The sequence below is a fragment of the Boleophthalmus pectinirostris genome, unplaced genomic scaffold, assembly GCF_026225935.1.
Source record: "Boleophthalmus pectinirostris isolate CB_2022bp ecotype Guang Dong unplaced genomic scaffold, ASM2622593v1 HiC_scaffold_21, whole genome shotgun sequence".
In the NCBI taxonomy this organism is placed as follows: Eukaryota; Metazoa; Chordata; class Actinopteri; order Gobiiformes; family Gobiidae; genus Boleophthalmus; species Boleophthalmus pectinirostris.
In genome coordinates this window covers 26,352,648-26,373,750 of record NW_026571175.1, presented here as the reverse complement: position 1 = coordinate 26,373,750, position 21,103 = coordinate 26,352,648, and the positions used below count along the sequence as shown (strand labels likewise).

The 21,103-nt window shown below is 36.2% G+C and overlaps 1 protein-coding gene across 1 annotated transcript in view; it reads right to left on the bottom strand.

Annotated features, from left to right (window-relative positions):
- The window catches only part of pkhd1l1.1 (PKHD1 like 1, tandem duplicate 1), a 75,988-nt gene that overhangs the window by 13,830 nt on the left and 41,055 nt on the right, over window positions 1-21,103 (bottom strand). Inside the window, exons 42-62 of the mRNA XM_055157661.1 lie at window positions 18,845-19,019; window positions 17,505-17,661; window positions 16,611-16,767; window positions 15,956-16,165; window positions 14,565-14,694; window positions 13,013-13,254; window positions 11,846-11,982; window positions 10,300-11,329; window positions 9,612-9,803; window positions 8,675-8,826; window positions 7,986-8,145; window positions 6,793-6,964; window positions 6,178-6,266; window positions 5,873-6,030; window positions 4,912-5,041; window positions 3,978-4,096; window positions 3,393-3,522; window positions 2,494-2,667; window positions 2,052-2,155; window positions 1,627-1,747; window positions 657-778 (exon numbers count right to left, since the gene is read on the bottom strand). Of these exons, the coding sequence (XP_055013636.1) occupies window positions 657-778; window positions 1,627-1,747; window positions 2,052-2,155; window positions 2,494-2,667; window positions 3,393-3,522; window positions 3,978-4,096; window positions 4,912-5,041; window positions 5,873-6,030; window positions 6,178-6,266; window positions 6,793-6,964; window positions 7,986-8,145; window positions 8,675-8,826; window positions 9,612-9,803; window positions 10,300-11,329; window positions 11,846-11,982; window positions 13,013-13,254; window positions 14,565-14,694; window positions 15,956-16,165; window positions 16,611-16,767; window positions 17,505-17,661; window positions 18,845-19,019 (4,061 nt within the window). The remainder of the gene's footprint in view (window positions 1-656; window positions 779-1,626; window positions 1,748-2,051; window positions 2,156-2,493; window positions 2,668-3,392; window positions 3,523-3,977; window positions 4,097-4,911; window positions 5,042-5,872; window positions 6,031-6,177; window positions 6,267-6,792; window positions 6,965-7,985; window positions 8,146-8,674; window positions 8,827-9,611; window positions 9,804-10,299; window positions 11,330-11,845; window positions 11,983-13,012; window positions 13,255-14,564; window positions 14,695-15,955; window positions 16,166-16,610; window positions 16,768-17,504; window positions 17,662-18,844; window positions 19,020-21,103) is intronic.

The window sequence follows — 21,103 nt, the reverse complement described above, 5'->3', positions numbered from 1 at the left end:
TTGTATATAATTTATTATATTATTATTAGTCTGTCCACATCTCCACACCTCAAAATGCACTGTTCCTGCTTCTGATGTCATGAAGACTATATGAGTATATTTGAACTCTCTGTGAACTGTCTCTCTGAACTGTCTTAGTTTTTGTTCAGATTTGATTTATTATGTGTCTAACGGGTGTTGATTTTGTTGTTTTGATATTTATTTTAATTCATGCAGCCTACTGTCTGCCGTACTGTAACGGTCTTTTGTTGTTGTAACTCTGATGACCCCTTCAAAAAAGAGATTGCGAGACATCTCAAGGGGCCTATCCTCCAAACAAATAAATTCAAAGTCAAAGTCAAGTCCAAATAAGACACTGTTTTCAAGTTAACAGCTACCTTTGATCTTTTGCTCAGTAGAAAATTACAGGGCTCAAATTATCCAGACGATTCTACTGGAGGTGTATGAAGTTTAAAAACACACTTCCTTTATTATCGCATGACATCAAAAGGTGGAAAAGAGTGATTTCTGTTTGAGAGCAGAACTCAGCCTAAATATGCAGGGTTTGTGTGTTAAACATGTGTGAATGAAACAAAACTCCAGGTATGTTTGTGATGAGGAAACAACATTATAACATAGCTCAGAGACATAGCTCAGATATTGGCCCATTAACGAACCTCTATGGCGGCGTTCCACTCAAAGTTATAGGTCTCCTCTCGGTCCTGGTACGATCCAGGCCAGAGGGACATCATCACCAGGTTTCTCCTCGCTGTGATGTTGTGCCCCCAAATTCTGATACCTAAAATGAAAAAATATATATACATATAAGTTTCTTTTTAAGCCTGGTATAAGCTTTCTTTAGCAGTTACACCCACATATTCACACACCAGTATATGTAACACTCAAAGCAAAATGGTTAAGTGCCTTGCTCAAGTGCACAACAATAGTATGCGTCTGTGGGAGCTGGATTTAAACCACTTTACCAACTATCTTAATGCCAGGAGCGGGATTCTCCATGTTTTTTTTTTTTCCTTTCTATAATATCCCTACATATAAGAAACAATATACTGTAGAACCTCTGTACTGAACATAAAATAGTCATCTACATTTGAAATCCCGTACCCTTACACATTTATATACACATGCACTTCGTCTGTTGTATTGTGTGTTATTTTTGTGCTGTCTTGTCCTTTCTAATGTCTGAATGCTTGTTGTATGTTGCAAATTTTAAAAAACAAAAATTTTTTCCCCCTGCAAACCCTTTTTTACCACGAAACACCCTTTTGATGGGCATGTACAAAACAAATACAAATTAAACAGAATAATCTAATATAAATAGACAGATAGACAGACTTTACTTTGTTTTTCTATAAGAAGTAACAGAGTGTCGTGTGTATCCATCTATCTGTCTTTTCTTTTCTCAAATATTAGATTGTTCTATTCTGTTTATTTTGTACACCCCTATCCTTTATTTATTTGTATTTTATTAATTTATTTAGTTCTCTGACTGTCTGCTTCATTGTCTCTTTTTCTATATGCTATTTTTACAGAACTTTGTAAGCCTTATTTTTAAAGATGCTCTACAAATAAAGATTTACTATTATTATTATTATTATATTATTATAATTTATAGTGTGTAGTGTGTACCTTCTCCGATGGTGTGGTGGATCACGTTGTCGTCAATGAAAAGTCCCTCAGTGTTAAAGACACCGATGGCCGGAGAGAAACCGTCATGGAAAGAGCAGCCCTGAAGGTACGTGTCCTCCACCTGGAACACAATCAGAAATAAAAGCATTGTTACTGTAAAATGTAAAATGGACAGGGCTGCACAATTTTGGCAAAAAATATATGTTTAAAAAGAAGGATTAACAGGAGCGTTAACATGACTAACTAATACAAGATTCTAATGCATTTCTAAACATGTTTGTAGAGGTTTAAATTACAGATACGACAATATTTCTCTAGAAAAAGACTGAGCTACTGTTTCCAAATAATCGCCCTTGTGGATCAATAAAGTTTGTCCAAGGCCAAGTCAAAGTAGGTCTAGGTCAAAAGTCTAAATTATTCTGTACCTTTTCCAAACTGAGGAAGGCCACAGAGTATCGAGGGTCGTAGTCATCGGTCCAGCCCTCCTGACCAGTGCGCTCAAACTCCACATTTCTGATCTGAGCTTTGCCTTTTGGAAAAAACAAACAAACAAAAAAACACACATTTTCATTTCAGACACAACAATATAACAGAAAAATAACAATATTACAGAACAATGTCTAACAAAGTCATCTTAAAGGTGGACTATGTGATTAGAATGTTATAGAGACGAGCAGAATGAGCCACCGAACCAAGTTACATGTCATATCTGCGGAGAGTTGATTCTGATATGTGTATGTGTACATTCACAATAAGAATGTGAGTGTGAGAAACAAAATTAGTGCATGTTAGAAGTTTAATTCCAAACTAACATACATTCTAAAGCAATAAGATCTCCATGGAAGCCTTTAAAATGTGGGACTGTACCTTTGTAGTCTATTCCCCCAAAGGAGAAGCTGCCCACCAATACTCTGGCCCCAAACGATTCTTTATTGATGTTTGCGTATTCTTCACCAATGATTTTAATATTTCTAGACAGAAGAGCCACGTCAGCAGCCAGAGTGTAGCTGTAACCTGTACCAGGGACTGAGTGGGTTTCACCTACAGGAAAAAAGACATTATCATTTAAAACGTCATTGGGTTTGTTTACATGCACACAAAAAATTATCCTCTGATTCCTGAGTTAACAGATTATTGAAATATCATCAACATAATCACACAAACACAACACAAAAATGAAAGATAAAATGTTAAAGATTGACAGAGTTGGTTTAAAATTCACTGTACTTTGTTTTCCAAATACAACAGATACTTTAAAATCCATTCATTAATTGACACATGTCTCCAGATGTTTCTCTCTGTCAAAAATCAGATCTAATTATTGGGTTATCTAATTATTCTGGTTATCTAATTTTTTCTCGCCACATTAAAGGACCCTTATTACCCTATTTCTGATGTATGTTACAATGTTGTTTGTTTATCAAAAACAAAAAAACCTGGAGTTGTGTTTTGTTTCATTCACACATGTTTTGTGGTAATACAGGATGTGCTCCACTGTGTTTTTGAACTCCATAAACCTTCACTAGAATCATTTGGATAAGTTCAGCCCTGGTATTGCCAATCTTTATTGAACAAAAGGTAAAAGGAGCTGTTAATCTGAACAGATTAATAAACCTGAATTACTCAAACACGTAAATAAAAAAAGACACATTTCCAGATATGTTTTTGATGAGGTAATAACTTTGTTTAAAACTCACAAGAGGCAATTCTGTGTAATATAGGACCTGTAAACTTCCCTATTTTTTGTGTAGATGTTTGATACTGACCGATGTGAGTGTAAGCGAGGGGCTTTTCCAGAGTCAGAACCAGCCCGTCCTGAGACACTGCAGAGATGACGTGTTTCTCGGTCTCCCACACGTCGTAGCTGCTGGTGGAGACGGCCACTTCATCCCCAACCTGCACACATGTAAGTAATTATTATCTTTAAATCGTTGACAAAAAATTTCATAATGCCAGTTTATGTTTTTTTATCTGTTTGTATTGTGGTTTTAATGTATCTTTATTATGCTGCAAACTGTTCGAATTACTTTGTCTCCAATTCACAGGCATAGATATTAAAGGCAAGATAGATTATGTGCCTTGCTGAAGCACACATCAAAACTGCTAAGTTGTTTTTATCACTATTTTATGGTTTTATGGTTTTGCTTTTATTTGATTCTAAACTGGTTTTGTTGTTTTAGGAATAGTATGCACCATTTTTTAGCTATTATACCTTTTGTTGTTTTCTTTTTATGATCTCTGTGCAGCACTTTGAAAACTGCTTGTTTGTAAAATGTGCTGTTTAAGTAAAGTAGATTTGAAAAACTAAATTGTCAAAATAATAATAGAATAAAAGTAGAAATTGAGCAGACCTGCCAGTCCACAGCCTTGGCCAGGGTCAGAGTGTTGGTTCCAGCTGCAGAGGAGGCTGACAGTTTGGTGTGGTAAACATTTGGTGGTTTTCCGTAGAGCTCCAGAATTCCAAACACGCCTGAAAACAAACATTTTTATTCAGATTTTTAAACATTTTTATGTTATGTGAGCACACCCCCGCCCCCTACCATGTTTGCTTTGCTGTTTTAAACAATGAATTAAATATGTTTTTTTTTTTTAAACATTGTCGTTGCCATTTGAAAATTTTAGTCGAGACTGAATCTCCTATGAAAAAGAGATTAAAATCTTTGGGGGAGCATTGGCCATTCTAGGGGAGGCTAGTGCCCCCTCAAGCCCCCCAGGCACTGCCCCTAAAAATTGGTAATAATTGTACATATTTTTTTCAACATAAAGGAGCTACAATTTTGAATTTCCAGGGCAGAAAGGTAAATTGTTTCTTATAAATAATACTAATCTCCATTCTGTATTTGAAAGGATATCTGTAAAATGATGAACTATTACAAAGTCAGCACCTGAAATGCAAAGTAAACTAACTACTAACAAACCTAAAAATCTATTAAATAAACAAAAATGCATTTGTACATGTTTTCAAACCAAGCTCACCGCCAAAAAGATTTTTCTAATTCTGTAATATTCTGAAACTAAAACAAGTTTCAAATTTTTATTGAAGTCACATTATTTTCCACTTCCACCTTCTGTCGCCTCCATTGTGAAATTTAGAATGTATTTGTTTAGAAACATTTAAAGGGTGTATTCTACAGTATGCTTCATTCAAAGTTTTTGTCCAACTCCAACACAACACATGTTTTGAAGGAGAACAATACTGTAACATGATTTAAAGGCTAAAAATAAGTTCAACAAAATATAAAACATTGAGTTATATACAGTATACAGTATATAAAACGCGTTTACCGAGAGCTTTGGAGCCGAGGTTGGGTCCGTTGGGGAGGGGCCAGTCTGGAGTGTGGTGGTTTCCTCTCAGTTTGATGTGCAGCTCTCCTTTAAACGGAGACTCAGGAGAACCAGCGATCAACCGACCTCCCTGCAAATACAACGAAAATGATACAATGAAATATACAGTTCATTCAAATATTAGGTAACACTTTATAATAACTACACTTTTAATGGTCTTAATAATCATGGACAAGGATTTAAACGGCCCATATTATGTTATTTCTAATGTATGTTACAATGTCGTTTCCTCCTCACAAACATACCTAGAGTTTTGTTTTGTTTCATTAACACATTTTAAACACACTGCATATTTAGGCTGAGTTCTTCTCTCAAACAGAAAACACTTTGTTCCACCTTGTGATGTCATGGTAATACAGGAAGTGCTCCACTGTGTTTTCAAACCTTCACTAGAATCATTTGGATAATTTCAGCCCTGGACCTGCCAATCTCTACTGAATAAAAGGTAAATAGTTAGCTGTTAACTTGAAAAATTACCGCTTCATGACATCACAAGGTGGAACAGAGCATTTTGAGCTTTGGAGATGTAGACTGACTAATAATAAAGAATTACTCAGACATGTGTAAATGAAACAAAACACAACTCCAGGTCTGTTTTTGACTAAGCGACAACATTATAACATGTCTTAAAGCTCACAAAAGCCAATTTAGCATAATATAGGACCATTAATGAAACTGCTCGCCTATTATAGTTACTGTATATAGCATCTTATAGTATAGTATAACTGAAATTTGACCTGTTTGCAAACTTCTCCAGATGTTTAATGTAGTGAATTATATTAGTTTATAGTTTAGTTGATTTCTTTTATTTTTTGTCTTGGCATTCTGTATCTGTCATCTGTATTTTTTCTTCATAATGCAATCATAACACAAGCCTTTGATCTCTCTGGACTGGACAGACCTGTATCATGAGGTGAATGGCGTTGATGACCACAGGGCTGCCCGTCGACCGCCTCCTTCTGCTGCTCGTTGTGTCCAAGTCATCAGGAATTTCCAGAACTCCGATCACTGTGAGTTTGTTGAGAGGTGGTGTGCTGGCGTCCAAAACCACCCACTGACCTGAGGATGGAGAATAATCAGGTTTGAATAGATTGTCAATATAAATAGGACCAGAATGATTACAAAATTAGGCGATAACAACAACAACAAAATATTATCTCTTTTGAATGGGAAAAAGTGAAGTAGAGATTAAATAGTGAACGTTACCTGCTGGGATGACCGCGTCAGTGCCCTCTGCTGGTACAGTGTTGTTATTCTCAGGAGACTTGGTCCAGAAAGACGAGTCAGACCACCGGCTGGATGCAACAATGAAAAGAATTAAAAAATAATTCTAGGTTAAATTGGTTACTGCACTTTAGTCTATTTAGTACATTAAAGGGGCACTATGTCACTTTTCTGCTGTGACCAGGGTCCCTTTTTCCGTAGATCTGGCCTGTTACTGGGTCTGGTGGTGCTACCTCCTTGTCTCCATGGAGATAGATAAGTCTAATGTCATACTGCAGAACATTAAACATCTCCATGAAGACAAGCAGGTTGCAGCTTCCCCAATTAGAAAAGTTACATAGTGCATCTTTAAGTATATTTAATTCAAAGTATATATTTTACTGTGGCATGTTTATCTGTTTAATTTATTTATTTTCGTATTGTATTGACGAAGATTTTAAAAAGTAACATTGATTTGATTTTGTCAGAATGAATGAAGCATTTTAATTTAGTTTAGTGTTTTTAGTCTTTGCATCAAAAATTCTGTATGAAATTTTCTTCTTCATAATAATAATATACTATGGGAAAAAAACATTTATAGACTGAATATTGTCTTACATGAAGTTGGCGGGCCTCTTGTCGGGCAGGGGGGGCAGAGTGGCAGGAGGGGGGCCAGTGGGCTTTACACATTTGGGGTAAAAACATCTGTAAACCTTCAGCGTGACGTCGACATCAGCGAGAGACCTGTCTGCGCTGGCTATGGGCGCTGGGTTACTCGATTTACCAGACACTGAGAACGATAGAAAATACAAATGGATCTCAGAATAACATACAGTAATTTCTAGGTTAATTGTTTAGAATGAATCCAGTCCATTTTACTTAGTTCATTTTATAAATATGACAGTTTCTACAGAAAAATAAATACTATAAATTCTTTATCTAAAAAAACAGCTATAAAAGTACTTATTAAAGGACCATATTACACTATTTTCCGATCTACGTTGTAATGGGGATGCAGACAGACTAATAATAAAGGGTTACTAATAGGGATGTAATGAAATCCAAATCTCACGGTACGATATTTATTGCGATATTTTATAATCGATAGGACACGTTTCTGCTTTTAAAATACCTTGACAAGATTTTGGTGTGAATTATTTCCGCCATAATCCCAAGAATTCAAGTAAATAATATTTATCTTCATGTTGTCTGCACTGAAATTAATCATGGGATATGTAGTTCCCTATGTTTATAAGCTGTTGCTACTATAAATCTATGCATTTAAGCACAGGAACTTGTAATTCAATATATTGTGACAGCCCACGATATTATTGTGAGACTTTAGACAATACGATATCACAATATTTCGGTTATTGTTACATCCCTATTTACTAATAATTAATACTAACAATTTAAGGAAGAAGAGCAAATAATGTACAAAAGTGACCATTCCTAGGGTTAGTCATTAATGTCTGTTCTCTAAACTTAGGTGTTACCATAAAATTGCTAGAAATTATATAATTAATTTAATGTGATATTTCTCCATAATGTCAGTATTAATTAATCATTTTTTAATATATTTGCTTGATTTAGTTTTATGTTGTATTTTTTGTGTTTTGGGGAAAGGAGTGGGTTGAGAGCTTTGTTGTTTTATGTATCGTTTTAAGTATTTGTGTCTTGTTTTCATGTTTATTCTTACTGTAATGTTTAATGTTTTATTCCATTGTCTTTAGTAAAATAAATAAATACATACATACACACATAAATCAGTAAATACATTTTCAATAGATGAATAATGAGTCTGCACAAACCCATGTAGTAGAGTATGTTGTTACTCTCATCAAAGTACCAATCTCCGTTTTCATTTTGACTGAAGGAGAGAGGCGCCGAGGAGCCATTTCTGACGTCCACAATGTGAAACCTGTCCGGGCTCTGGGTGAAGTTATGTCCCATGATTATGTACTCGTCAGGCTGCAGTACACAAAGTTCAATTAGTATTTTTAGATAGATCAATGTTATAATGTTTTTTCCTCATCACAAATATACCTGGAGATGTGTTTTGTTACATTCACACATATTTAACACACAAACCCTGCATATTTATTTGCATATTGAGATCTGCCAAACTGAAAACACTCCACTGTGCTTTCAAACTAAATACAGCATCACTAGAAACATTTGGACTATTTCAGATCTGGAATTTCCAACTAAAGGAGGTAAAAGGTAGCTGTTGACATCAAAACGACCACTTCATGGCAAGACTAATATTATAGGGTCACTCAAACATCTGTGACTAAAACAAAACACAACTCCACATCTGTTTTTGATGAGTTAACAACATTATAACATGGCTTAAAGTTTATATGAGCATTTTTTGTAATTTAGGACCTTTAATACAATAAAAAGTTGTATTTCAAATGAAACACCGTAGTCATCTTTACTCATATATGTTCCAGTTTTATAATATGTGATAATTTTCAGACTTGATATTTCTGCATACTTTGAATCCGTAGTAGGTGGAGACATAGGAGATGTTTGTGATCTGTTCTCCATCAATGAAGCTCCATAGAAAGGTGTCCTTTGAAGGTAACAAGGCCATCCAGCCCAGTTTATGAGTCATCCTCTTCTTCATGTAGGGGACCACGCTGCTGCCTGTGGGGAAGATTTAAAATATAAATCAAATATTTGTGAAGAAAGGATACATTAAAGGTCCTATGCTACACCATACTGACTCTTGGGAACTGTAAGTCATGGTATAATTTTATTGCGTGTGTTTTGTTTCATTCACACATGTTTGAGTAATCCTTTATCCTTTATTATTTGTCTGTGTAAAGCTCAAAATCCTCAATTCCACCTTGTGATATCATGAAGTGGTAGTTATCAAGTTAAAAGTTACCCTTTATTTTAGTTCAGTATAGATTAGACCTTGTTTAACTCAAAAAATCCTGCAAATTTAGGCTCAGTTCTTCTCTCACACTATTTTTAAAACTCTATACATCTTCACTAGAATCATTTGGATAATTTCAGCCCTGGAATTGCCAATCTCTACTGAATAAAAGCTATAAGGTAGATGTTAACTTGAAAACTACCACTACATGACATCACAGGGTAAACAGAGCATTTTGAGCTTTGGAGTTATGGACAGACTAATCATTCAGGATTCCTCAAACACGTGTGAATGAAACAAAACACAACTCCAGGTATGTTTTTGAGGAGAAAACAACATTCTAACATGGCTTAAAGTTCACAAGAGTCAATTTTGTGTAATTTAGGACCTTTAAGCAAGAATCTAAATCTGTCATACTCTCCATTCACAACAATACAGCTGTCTCTAGACCATTAAACTAAGTGCCTAAGTACATCCAAACAACAAAGCAATTATCACACCTCATGTATTCATAGTTGCCTGTTAGAGTCTGTTTGGAGTGAGTTTATACCGTGTTTGTTGGACATGAGCACGTTGTGTCCAGCCAGTGAAGTGGGAGAAGGGTTATTAAAGGCCAAACGATGGAACTTCACAGAGTCGTCACAGACAGATCCGTTAAAAGCAGCGCTCCACTCTGTGCTCTGAGTGCAGTGGGCTGGGTCCAGGAGGCCGCTGGTTGGTACGACTTTGTAATTTTTCTTTCCTGAAAAACGTGTGAAAAATATAAATACATGCAGTTAGAAGAAAAAAGTGCATGATAGAACTTTATTTATCATTTAAAATACAAAATTGTTCATCTACTGCTTATGGTCCTATTTGGATAGTTTTTCTTTTCTTTGTTTTAATGGCATTGTTTCATTAATATTAAGTAAATACATAACTGTCAATAGTATTTATGCATTATTAATATATAATCAATAATGAAGGTGCACTATGTAACTTTTCTAGAAGGAGACCTTTGCTTCATTATAGGTGCTGCTCAAAAACACCTTGAAAAAGATAATAATTAATAATTAAGATTATTCTTAAGTGAGGCTTCTACCAGGCCCTGCTTAGCTTCTGAGATCTGATGAGATCCGGCTTTGACAAGGAGGTTTGGCCACAGAGTTACAGGTCAGATGTGTGGAGAGGTGACCTCCTCCAGAAAAGATACATAATGCACCTTTAATTTCAATGTAGTTTTTGCCATAATAATTTACCTGTGAGGGTTCCATCCATGTCCACCAGCTGTACCTCGTGCTCCCACCTGAATCCTGCTTTATTTGGGGTATTGAAGTACTGGATACCTGAGCAGTGCACTGCCCATCCTCCACAATTATCCAAACATGTCCCATCTATCCTGGCCACTCCAAACGCTGCGCACGAAGGTCGATCAAAGTTTATAAATTTGGTATTGATAACACTCAGTCCATCATCTAGAGGGGCAATGATCCCTCTGCCTGTGCAGTATTTTTGTCCCAGGCCCAGTTCATCTACATGTCCTACCATGGTGCTGTTAGACACCACAGCGCCCCCTTCTGGAGTGAATGAATTAACAGCGAATGGCAGGATGCGCTTGTGCTCTGTTCCAGCTTTCTCATTGTTGACCATGATAAACCCATTGAAATGTATAGCGCCTACATTAACCCACTCTGCCCCTTTTTCGCAATTCCAGGCGATGAGAGAGTTGAAGATTGCAGGTTCTGGTTGTTTTGACCCGCAGTTTCCGTCTTTCATTGGGAAGTAGTCCTGGAAGATCCACAGACCAAACCAGCCTTGTGAGTGAGCTGTATTGTTCTCAAATACACCAAGAGGAACTTTCTTTTGACAGATATCTGGGTCGTAGGAGGGTCCATCTGGGTGTTCGTGCATTCGGTACCAGAACCCAAAATGAGTACCTCCAGCCGCTGTGTTGTGGCGTATTATATTATTTGGATTGGTGACCCAGTAAGCAGCGGGGGTGACGTCATCGTTCAAAAGACTCGTACTCTGCCTCACAAACACAGCTAAATTATACTGCAAAACATTTTCCGTTTCGATGCCGTCTTCGATGAACAGGGCTCCTCCCATGACGTCGTAGACTACATTGTGTTCTACCAGTAAGCGGTGAGTGTTGTGGATGGTCACTGCTCGGTTAAAGGTGTGGTGGATAGCACAGCCCCTCACGTAAGACTTATAATTTATGTTCCCCATCAGATGCCAGTGGATGGGGTACCTGCCCAGCCTGAAGGCCTGTCCTGCATGCGAGATCTAGGAACAAATAAGAAGAGATTTTTTTTTATGAAAGGTCCTATATTATGCAAATTCAACTCCTCTGAGCTTTAAGCCATGTTAGAATGCTGTTACCCCCTCGAAAACAGACCTGGAGTTGTGTTTTGTTTCATTCACACATGTTTGAGTTTGTTTATTATTAGTCTGTCTACATCTCCAAAGCTCAAAATGTTTTGTTGCACTTTGTGATGTCATGAAGTGGTAGTTTTTAAGTTAACCACTACCTTCAGTTTAGTAGAGTGTTTTCCATTTGAGAGAAGAACTCAGCCTAAATTTGCAGGATCTATCTGTTAAACATGTGTGAATGAAACGAAACACAACTCCAAGTATGTTTTTGATGAGGAAACAACATTTAACAACATATATCAGAAAATAGCGTAATATGGGTCCTTTAATACAACTGGTACTATAAATATGCTAACTACTGCTACTATTTAGACTATTTAGTAAGTTGTTTTCAGCTGAGAATAGGGCAGAACAATTTAAAACAATTACCTCAACATATTCAAATCTGCCTATGGCCAGATTCTTGTTTGGTTCAGGAGCGTGCATCATTATACAGGCCCCAAACTGATCACTGCCCGTCTCTTCACCAAAACGGCCCTGGAAACAAGTCTGTGTGGAAAATTCACCTAAAAAACAAAACATGTTAGTCAAAAACGTACATGGTGTTGAAAATCACAATCAATTCAAACACTACACAGACTATAACACAGGTTGGAGTTCATACATTTTTACCCTTTTTCTTCCTTATGGATAAAATGATTTAAAAAAAAATTATTATTAAATTAGATGATTGTTTGTTTTTTGACATTTTACAACTGCTTTGGAGACTTATACTTTAGGTACTCCCTGTACAACTTAAAATATCTATACAAAAGACCAGAAGAGGGCGCTAAGACTGTATGTGTCATGTATGTTTTTGTTATTTTCCTTAAATTTGTGTTGTTGTTTCTTGGCCTCAGTGAGTTTTATCATATTTAAAAACATGATAAGGCCCTCTTTTAAAGACAACACAAAATGATTGATAAACAATAACAACAAATACATTACAAAAGAATGCATATACGGAATAGCATTTTTTGTTTTGAACGTATTTATTTATTTTCATTGTAACCACACGTGGGTATTGAATGTGGCTTTCTCCTTTTGATGTGGCATTGGATGTAACAACAACTTTTTCTGTTACATGTGAAAGGGTTTAGACTCAATATAAGCTTTTGCTTCTGCCTACCCTTATTGACCATTGCTGTGTTTTCTGCAGCAAACTGCACTAACTTTTTGGTTTGGGGTCAGTCACCTGCTTGTTTCTATGGAAATGTCATTGCCCTGCTTGGAATATTCCACAGTATGATTTAAACAGATCCAGCTTACATTTATTAGATTACATGTGCTTTTATAGCTCAAAAATACCTAGAAAAATAGACAAGCTTTATGAAGAGGGAGGGTTGTGTCTCCATAAATCTGATCTGTAACTTGGTCTGGTCTGGTTTCCATGAAGATAGAAAGGTTTCCAGACAAAGCAATAACATTTGACGGACCCCCCACACAATACACGTTTAAAAATGTTTTCTTTGTGTAGTTACATTGTGTAAAAAATTGCTCAAAAAAATAAAATAAATAAATACAATTGACTAAAATAGAGATAAATAAAGACTGAACCTGTATTGAAACCATCGGGACAAGCTTCGATCTTGTCTGCCCACTCCATTTTCTCGGATCCTCTCACTCTGATATTTCGTGTGAGCAGTCCCACCTCGGCGCGCCCCTCAAATGTGGTCCCGTCGGGGAGTGTGACCTGGACCCCGATGTGGGTGTAGTCCAGGGGCTGAGTCAGAGTCAAAGTTCGACCGTCCTCAGACACAGAGGCGATGATCCGCACCTCATTCTCATTCTGGCTGTGCCTGAAAAAATATATTAAAGACATTAGTTTATTTGTGTGTTTATCAAGACTTCTAAATGTAAGATGTCTCGCCATGCTAAGAACCTCTTCCCACAAGCGGTTATAATCTTAAACAATGCACTTTGAGCTTAGCACCTTCATATTTTGGCTACTTAATCTTTGTATCTTGGTTATTTCACAGTGTCATATGTCCTCTGTAATGATTATCTATTGTTGTTCATATAGTTGTGTTTTCAGTGCTTCATGGTGCACTTTGACCTTTTTGCACATACTTTTTCAATGTGGTTTTTAACTACAAATGGCCTATAAACTAATCTATCCTTGATATCGCCAATAGCAGTACCAGAGAACCAACAAATCTTTCTAGGGTCCATTTAAAAATACTTAACAATTTATATATATTTATATTTATTTATAATTCCACACATGTCTTAAATAATAAATAAACAACACAAAGGGCACGGTCTGTTTGCAAACTTCATAAATTCATTCTGATGATTAAAATATCAAAATTCAAATAGAAGTTGTTAAAGGGGTGTGAATGGGTTTGAAAAAACACTCAATGTAAGTTTTTAATATATGGAGCCCGGGTATAAAATAGTCTTCACAAAAGTAATAAAAGAAACCAATAAATAAATAAATGCATTACATTGCGACTGTTCAAATTCAGATTTCATTTGATGCCTTTCTTTTCATTGTTGCCCTGAGCTACAGTACATTTTTACCCCCCAGTGTGATACCCATGAACATTGTTTTTTTGTTTTTTTTTTCTATTGTAATTATATCTGGTCAATTGATATGATATACTGATATTCTATACTATAAACATACATTTTTGACATTGACATTTGTGTATTTCCCCATTCACCCCTTAAGGCCTGAGCCTGATGCTGCTTTAGCTCTCAAATTACTCAAATTACACTGGAGACATTTTTCAAGATTCAGTTACTCTACAGGATTAAGTCGACCTGGTATTATCCTGATACTGTCCTTAAGGGAGTTTCAGACCATTTTACAAAAAAAACAAAACAGTAGCTGGCTCTGGATCTGCTGGTGCATTGAAAAGTTAAACAGATGTAGATAAAACAATGTTCTATGCATGAAAGAAATAGATCTTTTTAAATAGAAACAGTGTTTTGCAATATTCTATGCACACTGTACCCTATTTTCCTATAAGTTCTCATTGTTTTATGTTGCACCATTTCACTAAAGCACATTCTTGGTGTTCACTGACAATGGCAATCTTTTTTTTTTCTAATTCTAACTTTTTCTTACTATATATACTGTTTATATATAATTCTGAAGTTGTACCGATGTCCAGTGGTGGCGATGACAATCTCGTCATCTTTTTTCCAGGTCACAGCATCCATCAGCTTCAGCTCAGTGGAGCCACTGTTGGCGGTCTCAGCCAAACGGGTCCAGGGGACAGGAACGGGAATACCTGGACAAACAGGTTATGATGAATGCAGCGCCCCCAGGAGGAGGAGGGGTTGAAGTGCTATCGATTATGAGCCCGCTCCCAGCTCAAAAGACACAGCTCCAGTGTTTCAAAATACAGAACATACTATCAGGGCTTAACTGGATTCCTGTGAAATATTTGTGTTTTATTCTATTTCTTATTATGTATGTAACAAAACTGTATTCTGTGAAACTTTACATACATAATATAACAGAAATAACTTGTATTAAGCTATTTTCTGATCTATGTTATAAAGTCATTTCCTCATGAGTTCTTCTCTCAGACTGAAAACACTCTTTTTCTCGCTTACAATTAGTCCAAAATTCTGCTGCGCGTCAAAAAACGTGAGCACAGTACCCCGATTTTAGTGTTGTTGCACTGGCTTCCAGTCCGTTTTAGAATTGATTTTAAGATTTTATTGTTTGTTTTTAAAGCTTTGAATGGACTGGCCCCACAGTATATCTCAGATCTCATCTAAATTTACACCCCAGCATGTGCTTTGAGGTTCGAGGGCCAGTTCCAGCTCGTGTTGCCTCAAACGAGATTTAAAACCAGAGGGGACACTACCTTCTCTGTGGCCAGCCCTAAACTCTGGAACGCTCTGCCCCTCTGCGTCCGAACAGCCCCCACAATGGAGTGTTTTAAGTCTTGTCTTAAAACCAACTTTTATTCTCTGGGTTTTAACGCTGTGTCTTTTATTTATTTTATTTACTTTATTTATTTGACTTATTTACTGCTATTTTATGATTTTGACGTTTTTTGCTGTTATTTTAATTTTGCTGGTTTTATTGTTTTAGGCCTGTTATGACCAAATTTTAGCAATTTACTTTTTTTTGTCTTAATTTTATGATGTCTGTGCAGCACTTTGGAAACTGCTTTGTCTGTGGAATGTGCTATAGAAATATAAAGTGGATTTGGATTTGACACTTTGTGATGTGGAAATACAAGAAGTGTTCCTCTGTGTTTTTAAACTCCATGCAGATTCACTATCATGACTATCATTTGGCTAATTTCAGACCTGGAATTGCCAGTCTCTAACGAAAAATTTAAAACATGGATCATTTTGAGCTTTGGAGATGTAGACAGACCAATAATAAAAGATTGCTCAAACATGTGATGAACATGAAAATACACCTCTTGGTCTGTTTTTGATGAGATAACATCATTCTAACATGGTTAAAAAGATCACAAGAGTCTATTTTGCATAATATAGGACCTTTAAATACTTTGTGTGTGTTTGTACCGTGCATGTCCAGAGTCCCCTCCCGGACCCCCAGCGTTTTGGCGCCGTACACTGGGATTTCAGGGGACCTCAGGTTGCCATGGAGAGTGATGGTGGCTTTGTGCTGAAAGGGCTGCTCCTCTGTGCCGATCTGAAGGGCTCCTCCGTCTGTGATCAGGATGTTCTCCGCCTGAAGCTCAATATCTGCTTCATCAAACACCAGAGTCCCTCCTGGAGACAATACAACATTTATCAACTTTATCCATGGGTTTAAGAGCATCGTTGTCATAGTGATAACCAAATAAACACTCAATATTACAGCTTTTGAATGGCAAATTGTCCCCAAAATGTTATTTACACGACAAATATGATAATACAACATATATCAACTATAGGGAACTAGGGATGGCAATTGATTTTACTATTATCCAAGAATACACTATAGATGTGACAGTAACAAAATAAGAATGTATGAATCTGAAAATACATTTAAACAACACACTTTCAGGAGCCTGTGATCAATACACATTATTTCCTTCATGGCATTCATAATAACGTTAAAAAAATATATATATATAATTTTTCTCCTTATACTAAGAAAAGACAAGAAAATGTTACAAAATAGCTGTTGATAAAATATAATTAAGCTGAGTGCGTGGATGTGTGTGTGTATTGCCTTGAATGAGCAGCATCTTGAGCACAGGTGTACTGGTGTCCAGGAGGATGGTCTGGTTTTTGGTGATAACAGCAAAAGTGCCCTTCTCTGGAGGAGACAGTCCCCCCCACGTGAACCGGGATGACCACACATCGATGTAGAAAAAGTCTGCTTTATCCTGGACAAAGAAGAGTGTGTAGAAATGATCAGGAATGTAAGATCATCCAATTCAATTGTATCACAGCAAAATCTTCAAAATGATGGAAAGAAAAATAATAGATAAAGATAAGGATGATTCTAAAACCATTTTTAAAAGTCAGATTTTATCCTATGTTATATATTTTTTCAGTATAGATACCTGAAAATGAGTTAGCTGGAACGGAGCATTTTGAGCTGTGGAGATGTAGAGTAATAATAAAGGATTACTTTATTATTCAAGTAATCCAACAGTGTTCAACTGTTGAACGATATAAAACAGAACTCCAGGTATGTTTTTGAGCAGATAACAACATTATAGGATAGCTAAAAGCTCACAAGAGTCAAATTTGTGTAATATAGGACCTTTTAAAGGTTCACTGTGTGACTTTTCTGGTGGAGAGTCTGCGTTTCTCCATGGAAATCTTAATACTTTGTCTGGGATGTTTCGCAGTATGTCATTAAACATTTCTATCTTCATGGAGACTAAAACAGACCAAATTAAAGGTCAGATCTGTGGAGAGGCAACCCCATTCACAGAATGTCTGTTTTTCTATGTATCTAAGCCGTAAATCCACCTGTAATTGGATAAATTTAAGGTAGAGCTGAGTAATATGATGCTGAGGAATGACCATCTCTATAGAAACAAGCAGGTGACGGACCCTCTACCAGAAAAGTTACACAGTGCACCTTTTCTTTAAGCTATAACATGACTCTTACCAGTGGTGCCATTCCTTGGTCTTTGATGCTGACGTGGACCTTGGATTTCTGTGACTGTGGCTGAGCGTTGGTGACACAGAGGATGTGCGTGGAGTTACAGGACTGAATATCACACACTACTCCAGCGATTGTCACATTCACATCGTTCACATTCGAACTGCACAGAGGAAATACAGAAAGACAGTGAAATAAATACATAGGAACACATTGTTATAGCCATAGACCAGGGGTGGGCAAACTACGGCCCGGAGCCGTATGTGGCCCTTTAAACCTTTCAATCCGGCCCGCCGAACTGGAATAAATTACACTCATAAACTTTGTTGATGTTTTATTTGTCCTGCATTTCCGGCGTTTCCCAGTAGATGGCGCACTATATATATGTTGAGGTGCGGCGTATTATGTTGGCCGCAAGGCTTTTTGGGAAAGTGTTCTTACAGGAGTTATTCAGACCATGAGTGAAATAGTGGTGTTCAAGATATAAGGCTTTTAATTTGTTGAAGTTTAAACATGAATACCTCATAGACTCTTAATGTGATTCTCAATGTAAAGAAACTCATAGAGTCTGATCAACTGCACTTGCAGGTGTGTGAATGCCTAACTGTGTTGTGTGATGTTAACACATTATACACATTCACCTCTGATGTGTAGTGGAGCAAATCTATACACTCTTAAGTGTTCTGTATGTTTTGCTTCAAAATTGTAGTGTGTCTCCTATGACCTACATGAACTATGAATGTAATGAAACCGAGCTCTTAACACGTCATGTCCTGCCTTCTGTCCGGCCCTTCAGTCTAATTTTAGGACCCTATGTGGCCCGCGAGCCAAAAAGTTTGCCCACCCCTGCCATAGACTGTATAAAGAAGTGGACTAATGTTCGGCTCCAGTCAAATGAAGCTCATAGAGGCTCGCAGTTACAGGCGAATTTAGAGGCGAGTTCCTTATTGGGAATAGGAATTCATTTACAGTCAAAATAGCAAAATAAAAACACAAAAGCATGTAGAGCGGGTTAATATGAACATTTTAACACCAAAATGAGGAGTCAATTGGAGCCAGAGATACATTTATACATACAGTCTTTGGGTATAGTCAAAAATTGGGTATAGTCAATATTTTTAAAGGTGTACAGTGTTACTTTTCTAGTGGAGGATACGCCACACCAGCTTGTCTCAGTGGAAGTGTCATTGCTATACTATTTATTCAATTGTGGGTGTTTTAACTGATTAGAATTAGTGTAAGACAACTGAGTGTTAATCTATGTTTTTATCTGTCCCTATCAAACAAATACAAAATAAAAATAATATATTAATAAAAAATAAAAATAAAAAAATAATAAAAAATACCTAAAACCAGAGCCGGTGATGGTGAGGAGGACCCCTCCGGCTGTTCCTCCTCGTCGGGGGGAGATGTCAGAGATGAGGGGGGTCAGTGCAGACTTGTACGTGTAACCGTTAGAGAGATCCACGGTCTGGGTCGGGTTAGAGACAGATACAACACAACTGACCTCTGACCCGGTGGCTACAAGTAAAACAGAAAGACGATGGAGTGATTAATAAAGAATATGGAACAGCCAAGAAAACAAAAACACTGTATTTCCATTGTCTGTTATGGTTTATGTAATAATCAATCAAGTCTAAGTCTATTAAAACTTGCACTGTGCACTGTGTAACATTTCTGGAGAGGGTCTGCAACCTGTTTTATCTCCATGAAGATGTTAATGCTTTGGTTTTAATCGTCCACAGTATGGCATGAAACTAATCTGTATTGCATTTATTCAACTACATGTGCTTTTTATTGCTCAAAATTGTCTTCAAAAACATTAATTCATACTGTGAGTGGGGTTGCCTCTCCACAAATCTAACCAAGTCTCCATAGAGATTCTTAAGTTTAGGGCCATACTGTAGAACATTCTAGGCACATCTCCATAGAGACAGGCAGGTGACGGACCCTCCAGAAGAAAAGTGGGGCAATGCAATTATACTTTTTGCCCACAGTGAGTCTACATTGGAAAATGTATTGGCTCATATAAAACTAAAACTGACTAAAAGTGCTCCGGATAAGCGGAAGAAAATGGATGGATGACTAAAATTGCATCATCATGAATTCAATGTACATTCCCACAATTATGTTTTTAAAATATACAATGACATAATGATACCATAAATGTCAAAATACTGTCTTCAAGTGCCTATGAGAGGTTAAACTACTCACTACTACTACTTCTAGATTTGACAAATAAAAATATAAGAAAACACGTTTATTTTGTTGAAATAAAGTTTAAATTATCAAAAAAATGTGTTTCTTGCATGTAAATTGTGCCTTTTTGTGAATTTATGGATAGAACTCTGCCCAGTGTGATGTTATCAATATGGGACTCCAACTTTTCTTCACAAATTGCTTTTTGATTGGTGCAAACCTTTAATTTATATTCACAGCAGAAATAACCTATAATCATTGCACAGTTAATTCTTTAGCTCAGAGCAAAACAGCTTTCCTCATAGTTTTCCAATTATGACAAATGTGCACTAGCAGGTAGAGACTCATACTTTACGCAGTTACACTGACATCTGTAAGATCTGTTAAAGAACATGTAATTAGACAACTTTAAAAACAGGAATTTTTACAAGTTCTCTGTCACTAAAGCTAAAATTAGCAGGATTATAGGTGTTTTAGCTGTTACAAAACCTGTTCAAAATATTAGGTAACAATACTGATTGAAAAATAACTTAGACTTTAGACTATTTTAAATATATCTATCTATTCATATTTTACATTACTGAAGAACGTTTAGCAGTAGTAGCTGATACAATACAAATTCCTGGTCCAAACTAACTTACACATATAGATACTTAAATTAGACTTATCCCACTGTATGTTAGTGTCATAATATTAAAATTTTACATTCCCGTTACAAACGAAAAGTCGTGATAACACCAATATTGTTACTAAAACCATCATTAAACCCCCATTTTCATAAAATAGAAAGTCATTTTCAATACAAAACAAGACTTTATTTATAGATTACCATGTTGTCATACTAATTCTGCAATAGATAAAGATCATTTTAAAACTGTGAAATGAAATGATGAATGAATGAATACTGATACTAGTGTTAATAAGTATCTGGGTATTGATTTTTACACTCCTACTTCCTGTACTCATAAATATTTTAGCATGAGTATCTGGATTTTTTATTATTGTACACTGTATAATTGTATTTTTTAGACATTGTCTTGTAATGTGTTCAAATACAATGTTCTATTATTACTGGAGTTTTATCTTTCATTTTAAAGCCACAGTATGTAACTTTTTAGCCACTAAAATAAAAGCATGTATTTTTTTTTTCTTTTTGGTTGTGTTTATTGCACTCTGGCCTCTTGTCCCTTTTGAGTTCCACATTTGAAAGCATTGCCATTTACTCCTAATTTGAAAAATAAATTTAAAAAATTTGAATAATTCAGATTTAAAGACGTACTATGTAATTTTTGGTTGGGGATCCGTCGCCTGCTTGTTTCTATGGATATGTCATCGCTCTGGAATGTTCCACAGTATAACCTTAAATAGCTCTACCTTACATTTATTCAGTTACAGGTGGTTTTATA